The 24,673-nt window shown below is 35.1% G+C and overlaps 2 protein-coding genes across 2 annotated transcripts in view; both read left to right on the top strand.

The window, feature by feature from the left end:
* The window catches only part of LOC138336292 (ankyrin repeat domain-containing protein 36C-like), a 76,894-nt gene that overhangs the window by 28,131 nt on the left and 24,090 nt on the right, over positions 1 to 24,673 (top strand). The window contains exons 21-34 of the mRNA XM_069285724.1: positions 217 to 492; positions 893 to 1,048; positions 1,421 to 1,828; positions 2,261 to 2,344; positions 3,695 to 3,751; positions 5,967 to 6,256; positions 14,822 to 15,034; positions 19,074 to 19,258; positions 19,437 to 19,569; positions 19,850 to 20,029; positions 20,434 to 20,518; positions 20,787 to 20,927; positions 21,314 to 21,409; positions 21,683 to 21,922. Coding sequence (XP_069141825.1) covers positions 217 to 492; positions 893 to 1,048; positions 1,421 to 1,828; positions 2,261 to 2,344; positions 3,695 to 3,751; positions 5,967 to 6,256; positions 14,822 to 15,034; positions 19,074 to 19,258; positions 19,437 to 19,569; positions 19,850 to 20,029; positions 20,434 to 20,518; positions 20,787 to 20,927; positions 21,314 to 21,409; positions 21,683 to 21,922 — 2,544 coding nt within the window. The remainder of the gene's footprint in view (positions 1 to 216; positions 493 to 892; positions 1,049 to 1,420; positions 1,829 to 2,260; positions 2,345 to 3,694; positions 3,752 to 5,966; positions 6,257 to 14,821; positions 15,035 to 19,073; positions 19,259 to 19,436; positions 19,570 to 19,849; positions 20,030 to 20,433; positions 20,519 to 20,786; positions 20,928 to 21,313; positions 21,410 to 21,682; positions 21,923 to 24,673) is intronic.
* Positions 22,088 to 23,235, top strand: LOC138336474 (ankyrin repeat domain-containing protein 26-like). The gene is made up of 4 exons (XM_069285975.1): positions 22,088 to 22,110; positions 22,447 to 22,527; positions 22,787 to 22,928; positions 23,107 to 23,235. Exons 1-4 carry the CDS (start codon positions 22,088 to 22,090, stop codon positions 23,233 to 23,235), a joined length of 375 nt encoding a protein of 124 aa, XP_069142076.1.

Here is a 24,673-nt window from a genome sequence, read left to right on the forward strand (position 1 = left end):
GTATAGCCAGTTTTTCATATTATAAAGGTTTTTAATACTATGAATTGATAAGAAAAATGTGATATAATCACACCAGAATACACAGGGAGCTGGATAAGACAAGGGTCGGTTTTGACAAGTTATACTGTGTTTGATCTACCAGTGTATTTTGTCTTGTGTCTCGCTGTTGACCAGCAGAAATACATCCGGTAAATTGTATTAACATTAAAACTTCAGACTGTCGCCACTTTCCTCCAAGGGGGAGACGAGGAGGAGGAAGAGGACGACGATGACAATGTAGATGAGGTAGACTACGTCGAGGAGGTTCCTCTGGAGACAGTTAATGCTGCCATACAAGAGGCCGCGGCACTGGACGCTGTGTCTATAGGAACAGTAGATAGTAACCAGTCAGCTGGAACATCTGGGTCAAAACCAGAGACTGTCCGCGAGGTCGTACAGAAGGTCGGACAAGATAAGGACCAGGATGATGATGACTCTGAGTGGGATTCAGAGGTAATGTACCTTATAGGAACTAATTACAACTGGGTTTTACTGGGGAAGGCCATGTATCAGTTTACTTGTATATGAGATTTGGCGCTAGAATCATGAAGCAGTCTTAGACTTAAGTTTTTGCTTAGCCAATCAAATATAACAAAATTATCTAACATCATTTGTGATTGGCTGAGACTAAATTTAAAACTGTTTTAGTCTTAAGTCTGTTTCATGATCTTGGGGTCAGGATACATCATCCTTGGCTTGGCTTAGTTTTACCAAGTTAAATCTGCTGTATGGAGACCTGACACGGTTAGTAAAGTGGTAGTGATTATGAGGCTCACATTAGCACTTTTTAAAGTCTTTTTCCTTGCTGAGCTGTATAAAAAGGGATTCTTGTGTACTGTGATGTTTTTTGTAGGAGGAAGTAATGTCAGAAGAACAGAATGCTAGCACACATGTACATGAACAGGAACATCCTCTCCCGCATAATCCTGTGTCTCCACGGTCACGACAGGACTCTGAGGATGAGACCGAGGAAATTAGTGAATGGGAAATAGAACGACAGAGGGAAAAGGTGGGACTTTATATGTCGTATTGCAATAAGCTCACAAAACTTTAATTTCAAAGTCAATTTTGTGGCTATTAGAATTGTTCAAACTGAGACAGAAGTGTTTTCTTCATGGGAAATTGTACAAAATCATGTTAATATTATTTGGAAATCATGAAAAACTTCCATATCAAACATTTTCTTCTACATGAAAAATAAGAGATTATTTTGGTATCAGTCCCTTGATCCATACAACGGTTCATATAGCTAAAATTATAAAAAAAATATTATCATTGAAAATCATATTCATTACCACACGGAAAAAAATATGTTTCTTTTGTGTAATAATTTAATCTTCCTTTTTGAAGACAAATTATCTTGTGATCTTACCCGTTTTAGGAAGAGCGTCAGAGGTTGGAGGAAGAGGAAGAACGTCTGAAAGAAGAAGAAAGAGTAAGACAGATGCAGTGGGAGGAGGATGAGAGGAGAAAACGGGAACATGAGAGAAAGCTGGCAGAGGAAGAGGAGTTTGAGATGAGATTAGAGGAGGAAGAGATGGAGGAGGAACTGAGGAAGGAGGAAGAGGAGGCTTTGAGGAGAGAGGCAGAGGAGGAAGCTGCAGCCATAGAGAGAGAAAAAGCTGCGGCCATAGAGAGGGAGAAAGCTGCGGCCATAGAGAGAGAGAAGGTAGTTCCTGTGATTCGAGAAGTAGAACATAAACAAATAGATCTACAACAACTCAAAAAGATCCGTCTTAATCAGGAGGCTGCTGAGAGGAGGCAGAAATTATTTGAACAACCAGATGATGTATGTATATATTAGATTCTCAGATAGACTGTTGAATTTTGCCCACTTATAGCCTGTAACATAGATCATCCTAAATCTATATAAATGATCACACTATTATATTGTGAAGCTGATGTCCTGATCTCTAGGTTTTGATCAGTTTTGTCAGGGTTATATGTTTATAAGTGGGTCATTATTTAACACTATTCACATTTTTTTTACATTTTAAGTAAAATTACGTTTTTAGTTTTTTTCTCTGATTTTGAGAAATATGATATACTTACAATAAACCTAAAGGATGCTTTTATAAGGAAAAAGAGTTTTAAGTTTCAAAGTAGAACTATGTAAATATTGATTCCAAAGTTTTGTGTGATGTTTTTTGCTTGTAACAACTAGAAATGATAATACCTATGATGGCTACTCCAGCTGTAGATATATGTTATTGTGTTACAGGTAAGTTCTGATGAGGAGTTGGCCGGTGACCACTTCACCAGCCCCGTCCAGCCCCCCACCCTGTCTGTGACCTCCCCTAAACGGGTAAGTTTCACCCCTCCTTTATATATACTTCACAGGTTTGTGTGTGTTCAGTACATTACAAGATCATGTTTGTACATGTTTCAGTGATTTAACTTACACAAAATTAACAATTATCTTTTCTCATTAAAAGTATAATGGTACATGAGATGTAAACAAATTTTAAACGTATTTATAAAGAAGAAATACCAAACTGATCCTGCATCTGCAAAGAATATTTGAATACAAGTTTTCCTGTTTTAACTGGAATTGATGTAGTGTCATTTGTAGATTTTGATAAAGCTTTACCTTTTGGTTAGATGTTGTGTTATATTGATACCTGGTAGGCTTATACATATAGTATCTATTTATAGCATTCCTAGACAGATCTTAGCTAGTAACCATGAAAAGCTCCATGAGATAGCCAAAGATTCAACTTCCATTAGCTTTATATGAAAACCTAGTATCCATTAAAAGCCAGGAATTAAATTTCCCTTAGATTTATATGAAAACCTAACCATTCAAAGTCAGAACTTATTTTACCTGTAGCTTTAGTCATAGATTTATATGAAAACCTAACCATTCAAAGTCAGAACTTATTTTACCTGTAGCTTTAGTCATACCTGTCCTAATTTATATCCATCTATATGTTAGATAATTATATGTACTTGGACCAACTGATGATAGAATGGTTTCCAAACTTATTGTTAGCATGCACATTCCTAATGAAGAGCACCCGAGAGGAATTGTCCCTCTATCTGTCTGTTCATCAACAAGAGGTTCTAACAGTTTGTTTCAAACACTATGTGGCCAATTTCTTTGAAAGTCCAAGATTTGTGTTTGAAGTTTCTAGTTTAGAATATAAACTTGGGTGTCTTTTTTTGATGAGCTAATTTAGATAATTAATCTACCATTGATTTATGGGGCAATGGATGGAAATATCAATCAAAACTTAGCCAGTATGCGGTGTATACTTTTACTTGGGTTAATTTTAAAGATATAGGATCCTTTCTTAGGATACCATTGTTCTAGCTATTGAGTTGTTATGTCCTGAACAGTTCTGAATTTAAACCATTATTTCAATTCAACTAATCAATTTGGAGAGCCACATTTGTAAGAACAAATTCAAACAAACCATTCTAGGCCTAGTTCAGAGTATGTTATGTTGACATATTATGTATATAGTTTTCTTTAGGAATTTTAAAGAAATATGTAAGATTCTACAGAATAACAGAACCCAACCTTTTAATGCTTGTAACTGTTTTATACTCTCAATGTGTTTGGGTGACCGTTCCTGCAAGCGTTAATGTTTTGAGACTGAGCTCCTCCATTGTAACACAGTCACTGAGTACCTGTGACTATACTCTTTCACAGGAATTGAAGACATGCAACTTTTTGAGTGTTAACAAATTTTTCAAGGATGGGAAAAAGGTATGAAGTATTGAAGCAACATTTCTATCTAAATAATGATAAAGTAAATGTGCCTGTCTCAGGTGGTCCATATAACCTTTTGTGAGAACTATATGCCAATAGTGTGTTTGCTACTGCTTGGTATCTGTGACTGCAAAGTTGGCCTTGAATGCAAAGAAAAGTATTAATTTCTTCTGGAGGCAGGACCACTTATGTTTTTCAGATATTCCTAGCCTATGGTATCAGTATGGATATATTGTAAATAATATAACAACCACCATTATCATGATCAAGGCAAAATTTCATAAGTTAATTGAGTGAAAACCCATCAATTTCATTCAGTGAAATTTGAAATAGATAGAACTGTTGCTTTAGTAAATAGCCTGTACCTATATCTTTATATCATATGTATCTAGTATAATCACTTGTATACCATCGTCTAATAGGTTTATTAAAAGCCTGCTGGAATGACAGATAATACAGTCAAACTTGCTATAAAGGACACCTGTATATAAAGGACATCTTCATATAAAGGATGCTTGTCTATAAAGGACACACTCATCAACCCTATTTGGTGTAATTTACTATATTATTGACAATTATATGTAGGTCACATCTTGACATCTATAAAGGTCAGACTCATCAACCCTATTTGGTGAGATTTACTTTATTAGTGACCTCTGTATAAAGGTCACCTGTCTATAAAGGAAGTTTTGCTCTGTTTCTTTGGTGTTCGTTATCGACAGGTTTGACTGTATGTAATAGAACATGTTTCCTATCTAGTACATGTAGTAGTGTAGGTGTGACGGATTGTATACAAATGTAGGTTATAACACTATGCTTTTTTGTACTGTACATTAACTTAATGTGTTTATATTTACACTCGCTATATATATATTTGATTATCTATTGTCTAAGTCGTATTTAGATTTTACACACACACTATACAGTACCATACTATTAAAAGTTCTTATAGTTAACTTGGTCCAGTTTATTTTGCTGAGAAATTTTTGAGCCATTTTTGCTTTTCTGGGAGAAAACAATCTCCCAGTCATTAGTTAAGTTTGTTTTACAGGAAAATGGCTTGTTATTTAACTGGAATTTTCACTGCCTTTGGTTTGGTTTGCTTAACTGGAAAATATATCTGCCTTTTTTTTTACCTGGACATTTCTCATCCATATACTATTCTTTTACGTGGAAATCTCTTTGTGATATATTTGCTTTACTAGCAATCTTTTTACTAGAAAATATCTTAAAGTCTTTATGTTTGCAATTTGGTATCAATTAATCTTATCATATAGCAATCTATAGCCATAACTGGTGTGTTTTATGTCAGGATATGTTTTAAATATCTGGTCAGTCTCACAAACATTCCTTAACTTTAAGTAATTCTTTAGCTTTAAATTCCCCATAGGAAAGCATTACAGATAAAAAAGGAAGGTTCCTTAACCTATGAATTTTTCCTTCACCTTTGTAATTTTTTTCCTGTGGGAAATTTTAACTTAGGGAATGTTCGTGAAACTGCATGGGCCCTGGATACCTTAGATACACTTGAATTTATTAAAAACTTATTGTTGTTTTCTTACAAACAATACCAGACTCTCATACACTGGTTTTAAAGTTTTAGTCTTGTGATGTGTTACAGACTAGAAAAGAGTTGTTGTCACTACTTTAGTATTAAAGATTTTGTTTGGTTGACAGGATAATGTTTTTGTAAAAAAAGAAATGTCAACGAGCTAGTTAGGACCGTCAGACCTGGGGTAGTAGGATTATTAGGGCTCAGACACATACCGCTGCTCATAGGGAAATGTCTCAGATAAATCACCTCTATAGTCAATAGTGATTTTTTTTACATGTGTACCTACATTGTTTTCTTCATTACTGAATGTTGAAGGATGGCACAATGTTTTACCCCATAGTGTGTTATAGTCTTTGTATTCATGTATATGATATCATACCCTTTACAGATAACTAATACCTGTAAATAAATGTTAAATTGTGTAAATCAATTGTACAGAAAGTGATTTTAAAAAGAAAGAAAATAATATTATATGAACAATTTTATTCAAAATGTGTCTTATTCTAAAAGTTTTGTTTTTTGAGTAAAGTAATTTTGGCTGGTAATGTTTGTAAAGAATCACATGTATCTTATAGATTAACATGAGTTGTACTTGTGGTTCTATCAACCCTTGGTATGTTAACATTTCACTCTTACTAGGATTGTTACTATTTATAGGAGGCTGTGCCCAGTTACTCTACAACCCCTCAAATCACTGCTACCAATACGTACCAGCTGTCCTCACAGAGGACTGACCAGCTGTCCTCACAGAGGACTGTACCTAAGAAGGAGGAGGCAGTGGAGGAAGTCCAGGAGGATGTGATCGTACAGTCAGTGAAATCTCCAGGTCTCCAATACGGTGTACCTACCCCTACCAAGGATGCAGTCACTGTACCATCCACTAAATCTCCAGGTCTCCGCTTCTCTCCCATACCTACCCCAACGATGGAGATGGCTCGACAGAAAGGGTAAGTAAATTAGTAATGCTATGTGTGTTTCTTTATCCCTGAATTAAACATTAATTAAACTTTGATAACTCATTCTCACTTGTGTTTTGGATTTAGTTCAGCACAGACTGATGTCTTTGAGTTTATTACACCCGAATATTTATACCTGAAACTCTACACCAACTCACTCAATGTCTTGATTTCAACTTAATAATGCATCACCATTATAATTTACAAGTAATGATAAGGAAAGCAATCTTTAATATAAAATAATAAAAAAGCTGTTTCCTAAGTTGACCAGTGAAATGAAAATACATTGTACTCTAAAATAAATCATAACAATATAGGGGAGACAACTACCGCAGATTGTCTTACTGACTAAAAATCTATCTTGGCTACAAATTAATAAGAATTTATTCAAATGTTGATTATGAAATAACATGATAAATTATAAGACACAGCTTGCTTTTATAGGACATAACCAAACAAACAAATCCAGAGTGTAATTTTTTTAATGTATTTGAAATATTATTATTGAAGAAAAATGTTTGAAATCCAAACAACATATTCAAATTAGGTAACAAAATTTATTTTGAAATTAATGCACATGACGGTCAAAACAGAAAAAAAATCAGAATACGTTTCATGTTGATTTGTTTAAAATATTGGCCAGAATTTACAAAACCTAAAATCTTGACAAATAAATAAGTTGAGGTTCTATGTAATGTAAATTCTGGTTGAGGCATAAAAAAATTGAGATCTTCATTGATCTTAGGAGTGAATTATCACATTAGCGTGTTCAAACATATATATACCTGCATCATAAAAGATACATACCTGGTATATAATTACCTTCGTGATCAAGAATATACATTTGGTAGATAATTACCTGCATGAATTACCTGAGTGTATGATCAAGGATACACACCTGATCTAGAATTACCTTTGTAATCAAGGAAATACACCTGGTTGAGAATTACCTGCTTGATCAAACTCAAAGAGACACATCAGGTAGAAAATTACCTGTGTGATCAAGGGGCTATACCATACATCTCATTGTCTCTGTGATCACTTACCTGTGTGATCAAGGGGCTATACCATACATCTCATTGTCTCTGTGATCACTTACCTGTGTGATCAAGGGGCTATACCATACATCTCATTGTATCTGTGATCACTTACCTGTGTGATCAAGGGGCTATACCATACATCTCATTGTCTCTGTGATCAATTATTTGGTTTTTAGACCATTTCTTAAGATCTATTCAATCTTCTCTGATATCTTACAAACTGTTTGAATTTGCATTTAACCTTTCATCGTCTTCCCTTTTGTATCATAGTAATTTTCCTCAAATCCTCATTTTCCAAGTTTTCTATACCTATAGCAGGTTGATTATAGTCCTTTATTTCCATGTTGGTCTTGTTCATGATTGCTTCAATTCTGTGCCTAAAGATTTTAATAAAGATAATAAACTGAGTTGGATTGAGTGTTGGGATGTACTGGCTAGTGTTAATTATAGCTGATATAGTGAGATATTTTAGGTATGAACTGTGTTTAATTAAACTGTGTAGTATAACAATGGAGGGGAAGTGTGTATATAGATATACCCCGACAGATGGGCCTGGATACCCTGGGGATACCTCATCTATTATGTATGGGGCTGGAGATTCTCACACAGCCGTAGTGTAGGTAGTACTGGGGTAGGTGTGCAGTGTCCTGATACAGGGGCCAACACAAAAAAAGGATGCTGCATCCGGAGGTAACCGAGGATGCCTAAAAATCGCAGGTAATTGGTTTAATTTTTTTTAAGGTGTGGCTAAAATTCTTCAGAATTTCTATTGTTAAGAACACTAACAGAAATGTTAGGTCCCTGTATATAACAGACACTGTCTCTACATTTTGGCTCTATCGGGTCGGTGATGTAAGGGCGATTGACCACACTACCTTAACTAGGACTTGACTTTTATAACAGATTGGAGGTAGCCATATTTTTTTTTTTTTTTTTTTTTTTTTTTTTTTTTTTTTTTTTTCTCTTTCAAATTTTTTTATTCTCCAAAAACATCATTAGAAACAATACACAAATTTAACAGTGAAGAAAACATATGAATTGATGGAATGTACAAACAGTCATTCATAAAAGATATTATAATTATGTATTTCTTTTATGAAAAAAAACAAATTGTTGAGTTATAAAGGAGAAAATATAAAATCTGAATGTACAACATTCACTCACACTTCCACACATGAGCTGCATCGAATTAAAGTGCTATGATAGTCATGAAATAAGTAATTTTAAGTGTTCCCACCTTTTATTGAAAACATTTAGAGTTAGATTTTTTTTATTGGTATACTCATCTAACCTGAAATAATATTCAAGATCTCTTTTAAAACTTATGACAGATGGGGGATCATTAGTATATTTGAGCTTTATTATATATGAAATTTGGCTAAAAGAACTAAAAAATTTACATTTGTAAATTTGTGACTTTGAAAACCCAATATTATTCCGATATTGGTAAGTCCTAAAGCAATTCCTGTCTTGGTCTCAACCCACAAGGAAAAGTCTTCCCAAAAGTTTGAGACAATACGGCATTCACAAAAAAGATGCATTAAAGTTTCAGAAATTCCTTTGCAGAAGGAACAAAGAGGAGAGTTTATTATTTTTATTGTATATAAATATTTATTTGTAGATATTATTCTATGTACAATTCGGTATTGAAACCACCGAAGTTTAGAATCAGAGGAAGATTTAAGTAAAATGGAGCATGCCTTCTTCCACCAGGAATGATCCGCCTGAAGATTAAGATCATATGACCATTTTTCTTGATAATTCTTTTTAACAGCTAACTTTTTAATAAAAATGTCATACACTGAAATACCATGTGTTTTATTTGTTAAAACCTTATGCATATGAGGGGGACAGTGTGGAAGAGTTTATATCAGTTCTATGATTCTTAAGAAAAAACCATTTTGACAAAATAGCATTTCTTACACCATAGAAATTGGTGATCATTGGTTGAAAAGAGAATTTATCACAAAATTCCTCGTAATTTTGTATCAACTCTCCTTGCTCAATACACATGTCATAAACAAAATTTATTCCATTTTTTGACCATTGATCGAAAAAAAACTGACTTGTTCTGAATTTTTATATTTGGATTGAACCACAAGGGCTCATAAAAAGGATTTTCTTCTCTATTTAGATTATAGAATGAAAGAAGGTCAGCCAATACTTCTTTCCAAAACAAATTACTTATATTATTTGATTTTAATTTTTAGAAAATCAGAACCAAATATGAATAGTGATGTTTTACTTTTATCCAGAATTGTTTCAAAAATAATATTGCAAGTGTTATTGTTGGTTATCAATCTCTTTATCCAGGCTATTTTCATAGACTTGATAAATATATATCAACATTTATCATCTTAAGACCACCTTCACTATAGTTTTTTGAACAATTTGGTTTCTAGAGACTCTGTCTCTTTTTACCATTCCATATAAAATTGTACAAAAGCTGTTCTAAGGACTTTACAATTTCCTTGTTGGTTTAGGAAGGCTGATAAATAAATGAGTTAGCTTTGATAGTATAATTGTTTTGACAACTTTTATAACAGATTGGAGGTAGCCATATTGATTGGAAGGCTACATCATAAATAATTGATCTGAAGGAATTCATTCATTTTTTGTGTTTGGTGAGTTGGAACTATCATTATTGACTCACTTCAAAATGGAAGTTGCTATATCTGGAATATTGCTGGCATAACACTCACAGCTGAAAATAATGGTATGTAGCTTGGTACTGTAATAAAACGGATTTCTGTAATGATTGGGAATTTTTATTGTCGTACTGCAGTCCACTATACAGTTACTCTTAGTCTGTTTATTTATACTTTAGTCATTGATAGGCAACTATTATATGATCGACATGCCTGGTACAATAGTCAGTACCTGTTATTACCCTGATTTCTATGGCTAATGACCTAGGAGACTAACACTCATTGATTGTGTGGGCTAATTACACTCTGTGTATATAATTATAAACTCGTACTCCATTAAATTATCTGTCATTTTATAAAGACATCCTAATGTACATGTGTTAGTGTGGGTAGGTATGTTGATTACATTTGGCTCCGATACTAATTCTATCTGAAGGTAAGTAATACTACCGATAGTAATTGGGTTGATTATCTTAAGCAAATTTTCATTCTTTTTTTTTTGTCTCGTGCATTATTCACAAAAACATAATTAGATTTGTCCGGAGGAAATATTTGCAGATCAATAAAAAAGTCTCAGGGAAATATTAGATGCTTCCTCCTCAGTGACTGTTGATATAATGGCAGTAGGTCCACACTAACTTTACATGTATTATTTATACAAGTCTCACTACACATCTGACAGGGGAATGAAAGTTTACTCAAGGGAAATAACTCTGGTATTCTCAGTATGATCGTTTCATGAGTACATTAAAAAATCATCAACCTGATCTGGATATAGCTCTGTTCTCGATAAGGCAAAAGTCACATGGGTGATAGTTGTTACTATAAATAAGATAGCTCTGTCAGATCGCTAAATATTTTTGTGTTTTATAAGAATAAGTTTGGACAAAATTTGTACTTAAATTATGACAATTTATTTTTCTATACAGTAGAAAGTATTCTAAACTACCAGGTTGATTGAGAATGGACAGAATTGCGTACTTGGCTTTTCATGGTTGCTGATCCAGTTTGGCTACAGGCCAGTGTGAAATATTGATACTGATCATTCAAAGTGAGGTGTATGCTACTGTTTTATTTACTACGGCTGTGGACCATTGGCATGTTAGCTGTAGTAGTAACATGTACATGTCCTTCTATACATACCAGATGGTGGAGGAAACATCTGTTCTATAAGTTCTATTGACCAACTCTTCATTGTAGTCTTTCTGAATTTACTGTTCACCTGTTATATTGTGATTGTGATGTTAATTAGGACATATACCGCTGGCAGATCAGTTATGTCTGAAATGTTGTTCTTCCAAACACTGACAATTTTTTCCTGTTAAAGTATTCACAAAATAATTACAGATTTCCCAGGGCTATCAAAAAGATTCAATTTGAGAAAGAATGCCAGTGAAAAATGTTGTTAAAAGCAATGCAGATTTGTGCTGTTGTCAGGTCATTTATTCTATCAATTTAATTTCTACCCAAGTAAACTCATAACGAAAGAAAGATGGTTTACATTAGCTTGTCTTGGTATAAGTTTTATGCTATACTCATCAGCTCTGATAACATATTGCCTGTGTTGTTAACTGCTGTGGAATGCAATATTCATTGCACATCATTTTACCTGCTCTGGGCTGCACTTGTGACCCTGAATATATACATATACAGCACTGACCTTGGTGTTGTTCCTATGGTGACCTTTAATTAAACATTGACACAGTTCCAGGTCGACCTGCTCGACCAAAACAGGTTGTGAAGTAACATCAGAGCTATCATGCTTTGCCAGGCAGATATCGCCCCGATCTCCTGTTATTTCTGGCGATTACAAGATACACATCTCATATTTTTTGTGTCGGCTTTGTGTCACAACTGATATAGTGGAAGATTAAATATTTGAATCTGTCATTCATTGATGTGTGTTTTTATTGAGGATCACCAGTGCAGGTCTCTGTCAATATTGGGGGTGTATATATAGTAGGTATGTCAGGGTATGGGGTGGGGGGCAAGTACTGGGTCAGCTATCACACCAGTTTATATAGACTGTCGAGGGTTTGGGAACCATGGTCAGGAAAGGCTCATTCTTTACAAACTGTAGGTGAGCATTGGTTCTCAGAACTAACAAATTAATGCACTCAATGTTCTGATAGAGGCTCGGTCAGAGGTGGTGCCTGTGTTGGGTATTCAGATGTTTTGTTTTCTCCCACAGTCTACTGAACCTTTCTTTGTTATATTATTAAAACTTCTATATTCAGTTCCTAGTCTTATATATATGTAGCCATTGATTTAGAATGCATACAAGATCTTTGATATGTGTTCAAAAACAGCATATATTGTATTGATCGCAGCTGTAAGCTTTGGAAGACAGTTTTGAAATATATTGATTTATTTTTTACTCAAAACAAAAAGGAGAAAAAATAAGTTCAGAGAGAGTAAAGTATTGTATCTTCTTGACAAAGAACAAAAACAAAAAAATAAGATTGACAGGAGTTGCTATGATTAATGTTCACTTTCTGATAAAATGCCATTTCTCCAATAAAATGTATTGATCATGGGCCGAGATCAAACAAAATCTACTCTTTACTTTACAATGAGCAGTAGATAATTTATCATGTAGCTGTAGGTATAGCTGACTGGCCATTCCTCGCCTGTCCTGGGAGAAGTGAGGCCTTACAAACATGCCGCAGCCTGTGACATGTATGTACAATGGTGGTCCAACAACACAGGATTAACACAGATCAGGTCTGGTTCATTGGTCCTACACATAGGTCATAGATAAACAGCAAGGGGTGTCACTGATCTCGGCCCGATTAGTTCGCTGATTACACACCGCTTAATTGACTTAACTGGACACTGGTCAGTCTGGGATGGCCATTTAGCATCCACTCAGAGGTAGGTTCTACAGGGACTATCAGGTATTTGTGATGTACTTGTCAATTTTTACAACATAGGACTATTATTGAGGGATGCAAAAATATTTGGTTGGCAAGATAATTGTGATTGGTATATCAATAGCTTGTGGGAAGGATACGCCAGTTATGTATTTAATGTTATATATACACACAGACAATGGTCTCTGGGTTTAAATTGTTTTTGTTACAATGTCGTGAGATTAAGCAGTAATGGTACTAAAGATTAAGGCATCGTTGAATGTCACAGTGTCAGAAAACTGGTACGTTACTTTAGTATGTAAAGAATCTAATACCTGGTAAGGTTTTGTATAGTCAGGATGTTTCACTGACATGTAGAGGATCGACAGTGTTGGATGTAAAACGTTTGGTAGGTAACAGCTATTGTTAGTAAATATCTTGTCACCAGGTACAGATGGACTGGTTGACAAAGAATGCTGACAATACCAAAATACATCAGTGGTAGTCAACTAGATGTATGAAGTGAACAAATGATACTGAATTGTCTTATTGTCGCTAAAGACAAATACCTTATTTTGATTTTGTATTCATCAATGTGTAATAATAAAAGATTTTGAAAAATATGTGCTTGATTTGGTAAAACATTGATTGCTTGTTGCATCTTTTTCATTTCTTTTTATTTTATTTCAAGTTTATAATTTATTCACAACAAAATCACTATAAGACTTATTTCTGATATATGTTATGTTTTAGTTTTTTACTTTAATCACAGCTTAGCATGTAGATATAAGAACTTGTACTCACTAATTAAAACGAGAAATATGGATTATATCCCCAGTAATCTTTAGCCTTCAACTTCACTTCTAAATAATGAATCTGAGATTTAAAGTATTAGGATTTTAGATTTGAACTTTTGTTAATTTAACTTTTAAATATTACTCGATGGATTATGTTGATCAGTACATTTATATTGTATAGCCATATGTTGTGCATTCTTAAATCCGTGGATTAAGATACTAATTTAAAATCTCTGTACTGCAAAACTTCGAATAAGAAGTGATTAAATATTAAATGAAAATAATTGCTGAATAAGTAAAGTAAAACTCCTTAATGAGAAAAATATCGAAATATGTATGATTAACCTGCAAACATAATATCTAAGTTTTCATATAAAATAAAGCAATATCTGTGGTAGCTAAATATTAAATTTAACAATATTTTAGTCAGTACTTTGAATATGTATAATTTAATCAGCGACTATGGTATAGAGGCATGTTATGATTAAAGATACTATTGTACTTGACCTTGGAATTTCAGTCTAGCTGAGCATTTAAAGTATAGATTAATAAATTATAAAATTAGTATGGGTTATTGTTCCTTGATTTCATACAACTGACAAGTTTTAGTTTGAATCACTCTTATAACTGATCACACCTACTTGATCCTGTGTAGAAATATTGACACAAGTGTTCACACACATATAAACACAGTAAAGGTTAGGGAGTCTGAACACCTCTAGACAGGTGTTAATGTTTACTGTCCTATACCTTCAGCTGTTGTAACAATACACAACCAAATATACTAGGTACGGTACAAGGACAGCATATCAGGGTTAAAATCTGTTATATTCCTTAGAGAAAAAAATCTTGATATAATACGCAGTGATGTCCAGAGTCATATGTCAGTTGTGACTTAATAGTTAAAGAAGAACAAAGGATAAATTCAAGTAAATAAAATGAAGGGAGAAAATGTCAAAATAACAAAACTAACCTCCCCACCAAAAAATACACAAAAAAACCCCAAAAAATACCTGTAAAAAATAAATAATAAAAAACAACACAATTGAACTTGAGATAAACAAACAATGGTCAAATTCTTTATCCTTAAAATGTTTATGGAAAAAGAAAATTAAGAAAATTATAAAGTTCAGTAAAATATTGTCACCCAGAAAGTAACAGAACTAATGTATTAACTTGTGTTTTTGTTTGTATCACTTGTGTTTTTGTTTCCCTACAGACCTGAGGCGACCAAATCCCCAGAGACCCCTTCACACCCTCCTCCCCCACCCCAGTTCACGTCCGTGTCTCCTCCTACCAGGAGTGAGACACTCCCCCAGCACAAATCTCCCACCTCTAGACCCTCGCCCACCAATCCTACGCGCCTCAAAATGTCGCTACAGAGTGATGGCAACAGTATCGATGAGGATGACAGTGATCTGGAGCCCGACAGGTAAGTCCTATCTATTACATATTGTATGATTCTAGCAATGTAGCATGATTGACATTCACTTTTATTATATGGAGGGGAAACTATTTTCAAGGTCACTTTGTTTATTTTGTTGTTTTGAATAAAATGCGTGGTCATTGTCTGTTAAATTAGAACACAAGTTTATGTACAGGAGTAAGGTTGGGTTTGATCATCTGTGATGAATTGTAAGGTCACTGTCAATGGTCTATTTTGATGACGTCACAATTGCTATGATGTCATCAAATCTGAAGCTACAGATTGATGACGTCACAATATGATGACGTCATCAATTTTGTGTTTCAAAATTGATGACATCATCAGAAGTGATATTCATTCAAATGTAGCAGTACTTTTCCCCGAAGATTTCTATGGATACTTGTGTACACTTTTTGTTCACAAAAGAAAGATGGTGGCTGCTGTTGTGTTGTTTAGGTGTTGAACAGACAGCAAGCCTCAGGCTGCTGGTAAGTCTGGCATGTACATCAGGCTTGTTCTTAAATGAAAAGTTTGGCCTCAGCAAGTAACTTTTATATTTGTTTTATGCTGGATTTGTTGATTTTGGGAAGAGCAGATACACTTTAGAACAGGGATTCCTATTTTAATTTACTTCAATTTTGTGTTTTAGTTTTATTTTCCATCTATTGAAACAGTCAATGGGAATAATTCATGTACCATGTGATACCCGATTATTTGTGCAAGACTAGTAGTATTTCCAGTGGTGATGGAAAAAAACAGTTTATTATTTTCCCGGCGAAATGATGTTAGCGCGGGACATCATCTCTTGACGTCATTCCATCACCAATAGAAACAATAGTTCTGTACAAACGTTATCAGGTATCATGTGATATGTCATTTATTCCAATTCTTGATGAAGAATTTTCTATTTTACCACAGCTAAGTCTTGTATAATATTTTTATAACCCTTAGATGAAAGCCTATATACAATGTTAGGAGATATGGAACTGTTTATATTATAATTGTCCCTAATTACAGGATGGCAATCAACTCTCTGTCCAATTATGACATAGCACATCTTAGCTGTAAATATTAATGAGTCCAAAAGTAATATGCTATTATATTTACAAAAAATAACACTGAAACAAATAATGTATTGGGTCCTTATTAGGAGTAAAGATCTAATGCTCATAGTTCTGTGTTAGGAAGTTGGATATACAATTCTTTTGTTCAAAGACAATGACGTTTCCATTGAAAAAAATTAAAAAGCAATAATTTCAAATACTGTTTATGACAATGGACTCTGTATGAGTTTGAAGTTTAGATATATAGGTTACGTTCCAGATACAAGATAAACAAGTCTTATCTTTGATGAAGAACTTTTCTGTGTTCTGACATTCTGAAATTTAAAAGTGTTAAGTTATAGAAGCTTACAAAAATCACATTTGTTTTTATGTCTTAAAACACGTCATTATTCATTGATGATATTAGCCTTTGTACTGACTATAGTTAAGAATGCTTACAGTTTTAACTATTCAACCAATTGTCTATCAACGAAGCTACGCTTGAGCTGTTACAGTCAATGACTTTAAAAAATCATATTGCCATGCTAATAGTCTTTCAATTATTTAAACTTTATGGATTTTTGGTGAAAAGAGGAAATTTTATAGTAGATTTTAACAGATTGGGATACCTGTAGCATGACTAATTATTATCGACCAGCTTGGAGGTGTTAAAGAATGATTGGTACATTAACTGACGCGAGTTTATAAAAATTACGATCTGATCTAGAGTGCATGCTGTCACCTGTGTAGCACTACAGTTAGATATGACGGGTGGTGTCGTAGTAGGGTTACAGTGCGTTGAGAATTGTCTGGGATTTTACCCGTGGAACTGATGTTGGTTAGGATGTCTAGGAATGTACCATGATGTGCTGACCTGCCAGTCTTGTTACTGTGTCTGTAACATGTCCAGCCTCTCCATATGTAACTACGATGATACATTCTGTTAAATGTGAAAAGCATTATTTGGGTGGAGTTTCACATGGACAGTGTCAAAGAGAATATCAGTTCAACATGTGGCATCTTTGTGAGGACAATGAGTTTAATTTAGAGAAAAACATGAAGAAAGATAGCATTGAGGTCATGTTGATCTGGAAATTTATTTGGAAAATCTTACGATGTTTCTAAGGTCACAAAGATTGTTGAACATGATTTTTGAGATACCAGCTGTGACATGATGATGGTATTGTGAAGTATGTGTATTGAGATACTGTGATACCATGTACCATGGGACGTTCTATAGGAGACCTGTGACATGGTGATTGTATTGTGAAGTATGTGTATTGAGATACTGTGATACCATGTACCATGGGACGTTCTATAGGAGACCTGTGACATGGTGATTGTATTGTGAAGTATGTGTATTGAGATACTGTGATACCATGTACCATGGGGACGTTCTATAGGAGACCTGTGACATGGTGATTGTATTGTGAAGTATGTGTATTGAGATACTGTGATACCATGTACCATGGGACGTTCTATAGGAGACCTGTGACATGGTGATTGTATTGTGAAGTATGTGTATTGAGATACTGTGATACCATGTACCATGGGACGTTCTATAGGAGACCTTTGACATGGTGATTGTATTGTGAAGTATGTGTATTGAGATACTGTGATACCATGTACCATGGGACGTTCTATAGGAGACCTTTGACATGGTGATGGTATTGTGAAGTATGTGTATTGAGATACTGTGATACCATGTACCATGGGACGTTCTATAGGAGACCTGTGACATGGTGATTGTATTGTGAAGTATGTGTATTGAGATACTGTGATACCATGTACCATGGGACGTTCTATAGGAGACCTGTGACATGGTGATTGTATTGTGAAGTATGTGTATTGAGATACTGTGATACCATGTACCATGACGTTCTATAGGAGACCTGTGACATGGTGATTGTATTGTGAAGTATGTGTATTGAGATACTGTGATACCATGTACCATGGGACGTTCTATAGGAGACCTGTGACATGGTGATGGTATTGTGAAGTATGTGTATTGAGATACTGTGATACCATGTACCATGGGACGTTCTATAGGAGACCTGTGACATGGTGATTGTATTGTGAAGTATGTGTATGAGATACTGTGATACCATGTACCATGGGACGTTCTATAGGAGACTGTGTACATTGTATTGTGAAGTATTGTATGTGTATTGAGATACTGTGATACCATGTACCATGGGACATTCTATAGGAGACCTGTGACATGTGATGTATTGTGAAGTATGTGTATTGAGATACTGTGATACATGTACCATGGACGTTCTATGAGACCTGGACATGGTGATTGTATTGTATATGGTATTGAGATACTGTGATACCATGTACCATGGGACGTTCTATAGGAGACCTGTGACATGGTGATGGTATTGTGAGTATGTGTATTGAGATACTGTGATACCATGTACCATGGGACGTTCTCTATAGGAGACCTGTGACATGGTGATTGTATTGTGAAGTATGTGTATTGAGATACTGTGATACCATGTACCATGGCACGTACTACAGGAGACCAATGGTGTTTATGTATCACCCACCGCCCCCGATACACCGTCCTAGACGACGATGGTTCCTCCCGGCACCACTGGTACGGGAAAGGGTGGTGCCACGACCGCCCCTACCCCGTTAGTGGAGGTCACACAAATGTTTGTCGAGGAGGAAGAGGAGTAAGTCAGGTTTCCAGAATGTGTATTGTATTTCAGTTTATGACCAGTGTCAAACGAATAGTCTTCTTGGTAATATTTGGTACCATAAATTATCATTATTGTTGTATGTATTAGAAAAATGTTTTGGTTTACATTTCTTAATTGATTGAATTATGAGGTTCCTTTTAAGTGAAAAGTCTATTGTTTTTATACACTGAACATGTAGACATACTAACACATTTGGTATGGAACCCTTTGAAGGGTAACGTTATCATCAGATTGCTGTGACACATTACAGAAAAGGTATATGAGGTGTAAGTACTCCCTTGTTACTATTTATAGGTCGGACATGGGGACGTACCTGAAGAATCTGCCAACATCCTACAGTTACGCCCCCTACAAAGGTCTCGACCTCCCTGACGATGATATGCTGTCCTTTACCTCGACTGAGAATGGTGAGAACTCTACATATACCACCACCAACATTCCGTATGGAAAAGATGTCCTGGCCAACATGAATCTCAGTGGTAAGGAATGTTGTAGGACTCTAATCAAAATTTAACTTAGTACTTACAGCAATAGAAATTTAGATTTCAAATTTGTATTTGAAATAAAAACAATCACACCTGTTGTAACTATCTATGGTACATATGATGCCATATTTTCAACAAGTTTATATAAAATAAAAAACTTTTGACCTTTTAGATCCAAACACTGTGATAAAGCTACAGGACCATTTACGGGATCAGAGGAAGATGTTGGATCACGAAAGAAACCAGCGACTCACCATTGAGAGCAAAAACAAATCACTGTCCAAGGAACGCAACGAAATGCAGAAGTAAGCATTTGTCTGATCAGAAATCTAAATTGTAGAGTTTAATAGTACTAACTGTACCACTGTATGTAGAAGTAAGCATTCACATGATCAGAATTCATGATCAGAATCTCTGGATAAGTATTCACATGATCAGATCTCTGGATAAGTATTCACATGATCAGATCTCTGGATAAGCATTCACATGATCAGATCTTCGGAGTAAGCATTCATATGATCAGATCTCCAGGTGTACTGGATTTAGGATAAGGTTATGAAGAAAATAATGTTTTGTGGGTTATAGGAAGATTGACACTCTGAACCAGCAGAGGACATCACTGGAGCAGGCCAAGCTGGACCTCGAACAGAGGATTCGCACTATAGAGTACAGTCTGAACGAGGAGGTGGAGATGAGGAAGAACGCTGATATCCTACTTAACAAGACCAAGGAACAGCTAGCCCGCAAGGAGGAGCAGTTCACAAGGTGGGCGGTCATAGGAACAGCATAGGAATTGTATAAGATTACTTAGCATTGCGATTCCACAAGAATAGCAATATTATTCTGCAGGAGTAACAATTGTCTTAGAAAAGCAATGTTTGTGTGATTCAGCAGGAATATTATTGTAAGATTTCATATCAAAAGTGTTTTAAATGGAATGTCCTGAAATCTTTTGTAATTCAACTTTTTTTTGTTAAATGCTGTACATTCTCAAACTGATTGTTTTATGGGGTAAATAAGTTGAGTAATGTTGGATATGGATATCTAGAGAAGTGTCAGATCCAGTAAAAAAAATTATCATGAGTCTATTCATGGCACAGACATAGTAACAATAATGTGTGAGTCCCTTATTTTTTAGAAACAGTCAAGTAAACCTTTCTATATTACAGTGAGATGGAGGGGCGACAGAAGGCTGAGCTCCAGATCAGAAACATGCAGATGGAAATCAGAACAGCTACAAGTGCTGTAAAACAGGTCAGATAACATAATCATAGGTCATATATAGGGTCAAAGTTCACACATGTTATTATATATGTGCAATAAGTGGTGAAAAAATTAAAGGAATTTGCTATAATTTACATAGAGCTGTCAAAATAGGTCATAGAGGGGTTTCAAAGTTCATACATAATTTAACATATTATCATAGGTCCTAGAAAAATCTTTCACAGCTCACGAAGAATCACCAGACTCTTGTTGCCTATACAAACTGTATCACTAACTATTCATTCTGTTGATGCTGTAGCTTGAGGATGAGAAGGAGACCTTGACTCGCCAGTACCAACATGAAAAGAATGCTCGCCAGCTTCAGGAGCAGCTGAATGAAGAGCAACAAAGACTTCAGCACCAGCTCCACACAGAACAGGTCAAGGCCGCCACTCAGAAGGTCAGTTAGATCAATTCAAGGTCACCTTCAAGGTCACTAATTAAAGGCCATGTCATCAAAATGAAAACTATTCTTTAAAGTAATATCTTCTCTTATTGAGTTAAAAACAAATGCTTCATGTTGAAGTGTTTTATAATCCACCAGCCAGGATTATAATACAACTATAAATTTACTCAATTTACATGTTCTTTTCAAATCAATTCAGATATAACTGTCCAATACATAGAATAAATGTGTTTTTTAAACAATTTTTGTAAAAAAAAAAGACCCAAAAAAACCCCAAAAAACAAGAATCTATTTGAAACATGCTAAGCATTCTTAGAGTTGGAGATGTAATATAAACCTGACGTACATATTTATTACCTGTACTGTACTATTACCACCAGACGGATGCTGAGAACCGGTTTGAGGTGGCTGATGAGGATAGAAAGTACACTCATGACCACTTGGAAAAGGCCCGAGCAGAACTTAGTGCTATGAAGGTAAGCACTAATATAGTTATTCATTTACACGGTCAGTCAGGGCTCCATTAGGCTTAGATTTGGACTGTTAAATAAAAGTAAAGTTGTAAACACTTGCCTTGAAATGAAGTACTGTGGAAATGTGTATGACAGAAATAAGTGTAATTTGAATTTCTTCAATCAGCTTCATTCTCTTCCTTTTCATATGGATATGACAATATTTTTGGCATTTGTTTCATACCAGCCTGAATAATCTTGTTGAATGATGACTATCTTGCTTATTCGTGTCACCAGATGGAGCTGGACAGACAGAGGTCAAGGTTCAAGGATGAGAACGCCCTGTTATCCTCAGAGAATGAGGAGCTTCAGCGCAAGATTGAGGACCTGAAAACTGAAATAAAGCTGAACGAGGATGCCCTGGCTCACGCTACAGTACAGTACAACCTACAGATCAGCAACAGTCGTAGTGAAGTCAATGTTCTCAATGGTGTAGTGGAGCGTGAACGTCTGGCCAGGGAGAAGGGAGATGCACAGGTTTGTCTATCTGTATAGATGTAATAGTATAATTATGTCGGTGATGAATAAGATATGACTTGCTTTTTCACAGGCATCATATTTTTCGCGATTTAGCGGGAGATTGCTATGATCATGAAAATTTTATCAGCAAAATATTGAGAAATGATTGAAATCAAATATACCATGAAACACATTGCAAAAATAAAGTACTGCTGATAATATGTTCTCTGGTTTTTAGTTAAAATTGAGTGACTGTGTAAATAATTGGCTATACAAAATGATTCTTTTAAAATTTGGGAAACACCATCAATATAAATGTCGGTTATTATTTATTGTATGAATGGTCTCTTTTGTTTAAATGGAAAAAAAATTGTGTCTAAGGAATCTATATTTTCACTGATACATACATAATTTTGAGAAATAGTTTCTAAGGAATCTATATTTTCACTGATACATATATGATTTGAAGAAATAATTTCTAAGGAATCTGTATTTTCACTGATGCATATATATATATATAATTTATATTGTTCCATTTCCAGTTGGAATCTGCCAAAAACCGAACTACATTCGGCTGCTATGGAACTAGAGAAGAGTGAGCAGGCCAGAAATGAATTAGAAAGGTACCGATTATTTTTATTTCTATTGAATAATTTAGAAATTGTCACTTTCACTAGTCAGGTGCCCGCTATTTGCCTCCAAGATAATTATCTTGTCTAAACTTTTCAATTTCCACGTAGGTGAGGATAAAGTACTAGAATATTAAAATATGATAAAATGCTATTGAGATGTGACAGCTAGTTGTGGTATGGTAGTCTCTGTTCCAAGAAAAGGATAAAGCTTCTTCTTTGTAAAGTGAGTCTGGTAACCTTGTTGATTCAGGCGATACCAAGACGACAAGGAGAGTTGGGAGGTAACAAAGGAGCAGAAACAGCGTGAGGTTCAGGACTTACAGGAACAGAACCAGACGGTGGTGAGGAGGAGTCATGCCATAGAGGCCAAGCTCACCTCTGTAGAAAATGAGGTAAGGGGTTCTCCAGGGGTTCTAACTTTTTGTTAATGGAGATGGCAGTTCTGAACACCCCATAAAGTCACACACAAAAAATGCTTAGCTTACGGCAGGTTTTTACAGGTTTTAGTCATAGTCCTGCAATGTTGTGGGAATCCTATGATAATTTGTTGTTTGTATCTATATTCCACAGTTCCATATCGTCAGTGCAAATTTGATGGAGAAATCCAACCTGTATAACCAGACTGCCAAAGATCTCCAGTATTACAAAAGTGCTCAGGAAAGCTACGACCAAAACTACCAAGTTGAAAAGGTGAGATAGTAACTAACAGCACTTAAGATAGCTTAGGACATTTTGTAGACTTAAGTGTAGGTTTTTTTTGTGATAAAAACTCGTGACATCTGGAATTTATCACTATTCAGATATATATCTAACTAGCTTAGGCCAAAAAAAAATTAATCCTTAGTTTCTCAGGCCCCGCCGCATCAACATTTTACCCCCCGCACCAACTTTTTTATGCGCCATAACTTAAAAATTAAAATCGAGATCTCCGCCACATCGAACGCACCCGCACCCCAAATTTCCATTCGAACTCGCCCGCAATTTCCATTCGAAAACACACCCGGAAATTGGCTCCAATATATTAACTTTGGATATAGTGACGATTGAGATATTTAGCTGTTCTTAAAGACTGAGTAAGCGTGTTTTCAATTGATTTTTAAACTCAGAAACATGCAGATGGAAATCAGAACAGCTACAAGTGCTGTAAAACAGGTGAGATAACATAATCATAGGTCATATATAGGGTCAAAGTTCACACATGTTTATTATATATGTCAATTAGTGGTGAAAAAAATCAAGGAATTTCCTATAATTTACATAGAGCTGTCAAAATAGGTCATAGAGGGGTGTCAAAGTTCATACATGTTCTCATAGGTCCTAGAAAAATCTTTCACAGCTCACAAAGAATCACAAGACTCTTGTTGCCTATACAAACTGTATCACTAATTATTCATTCTGTTGATGCTGTAGCTTGAGGATGAGAAGGAGACCTTGACTCGCCAGTACCAACATGAAAAGAATGCTCGCCAGCTTCAGGAGCAGCTGAATGAAGAGCAACAAAGACTTCAGCACCAGCTCCACACAGAACAGGTCAAGGCCGCCACTCAGAAGGTCAGTTAGATCAATTCAAGGTCACTTTCAAGGTCACTAATTAAAGGCCATGTCATCAAAATGAAAACTATTCTTTAAAGTAATATCTGCTCTTATTGAGTTAAAAACAAATGCTTCATGTTGAAGTGTTTTATAATCCACCAGCCAGGATTATAATACAACTATAGATTTACTCAATTTACATGTTCTTTTCAAATCAATTCAGATATAACTGTCCAATACATAGAATAAATGTGTTTTTTAAACAATTTTTGTAAAAAAAAAATACCCAAAAAAACCCCAAAAATTAAGAATCTATTTGAACATGCTAAGCATTCTTAGAGTTGGAGATGTAATATAAACCTGACGTACATATTTATTACCTGTACTGTACTATTACCACCAGACGGATGCTGAGAACCGGTTTGAGGTGGCTGATGAGGACAGAAAGTACACTCATGACCACTTGGAAAAGGCCCGAGCAGAACTTAGTGCTATGAAGGTAAGCACTAATACAGTTATACATTTACACAGTCAGTCAGGGCTCCATTAGGCTTAGATTTGGACTGTTAAATAAAAGTAAAGTTGTAAACACTTGCCTTGAAAT

This window comes from Argopecten irradians, chromosome 12 (genome assembly GCF_041381155.1).
Source record: "Argopecten irradians isolate NY chromosome 12, Ai_NY, whole genome shotgun sequence".
Taxonomy (NCBI): domain Eukaryota; kingdom Metazoa; phylum Mollusca; class Bivalvia; order Pectinida; family Pectinidae; genus Argopecten; species Argopecten irradians.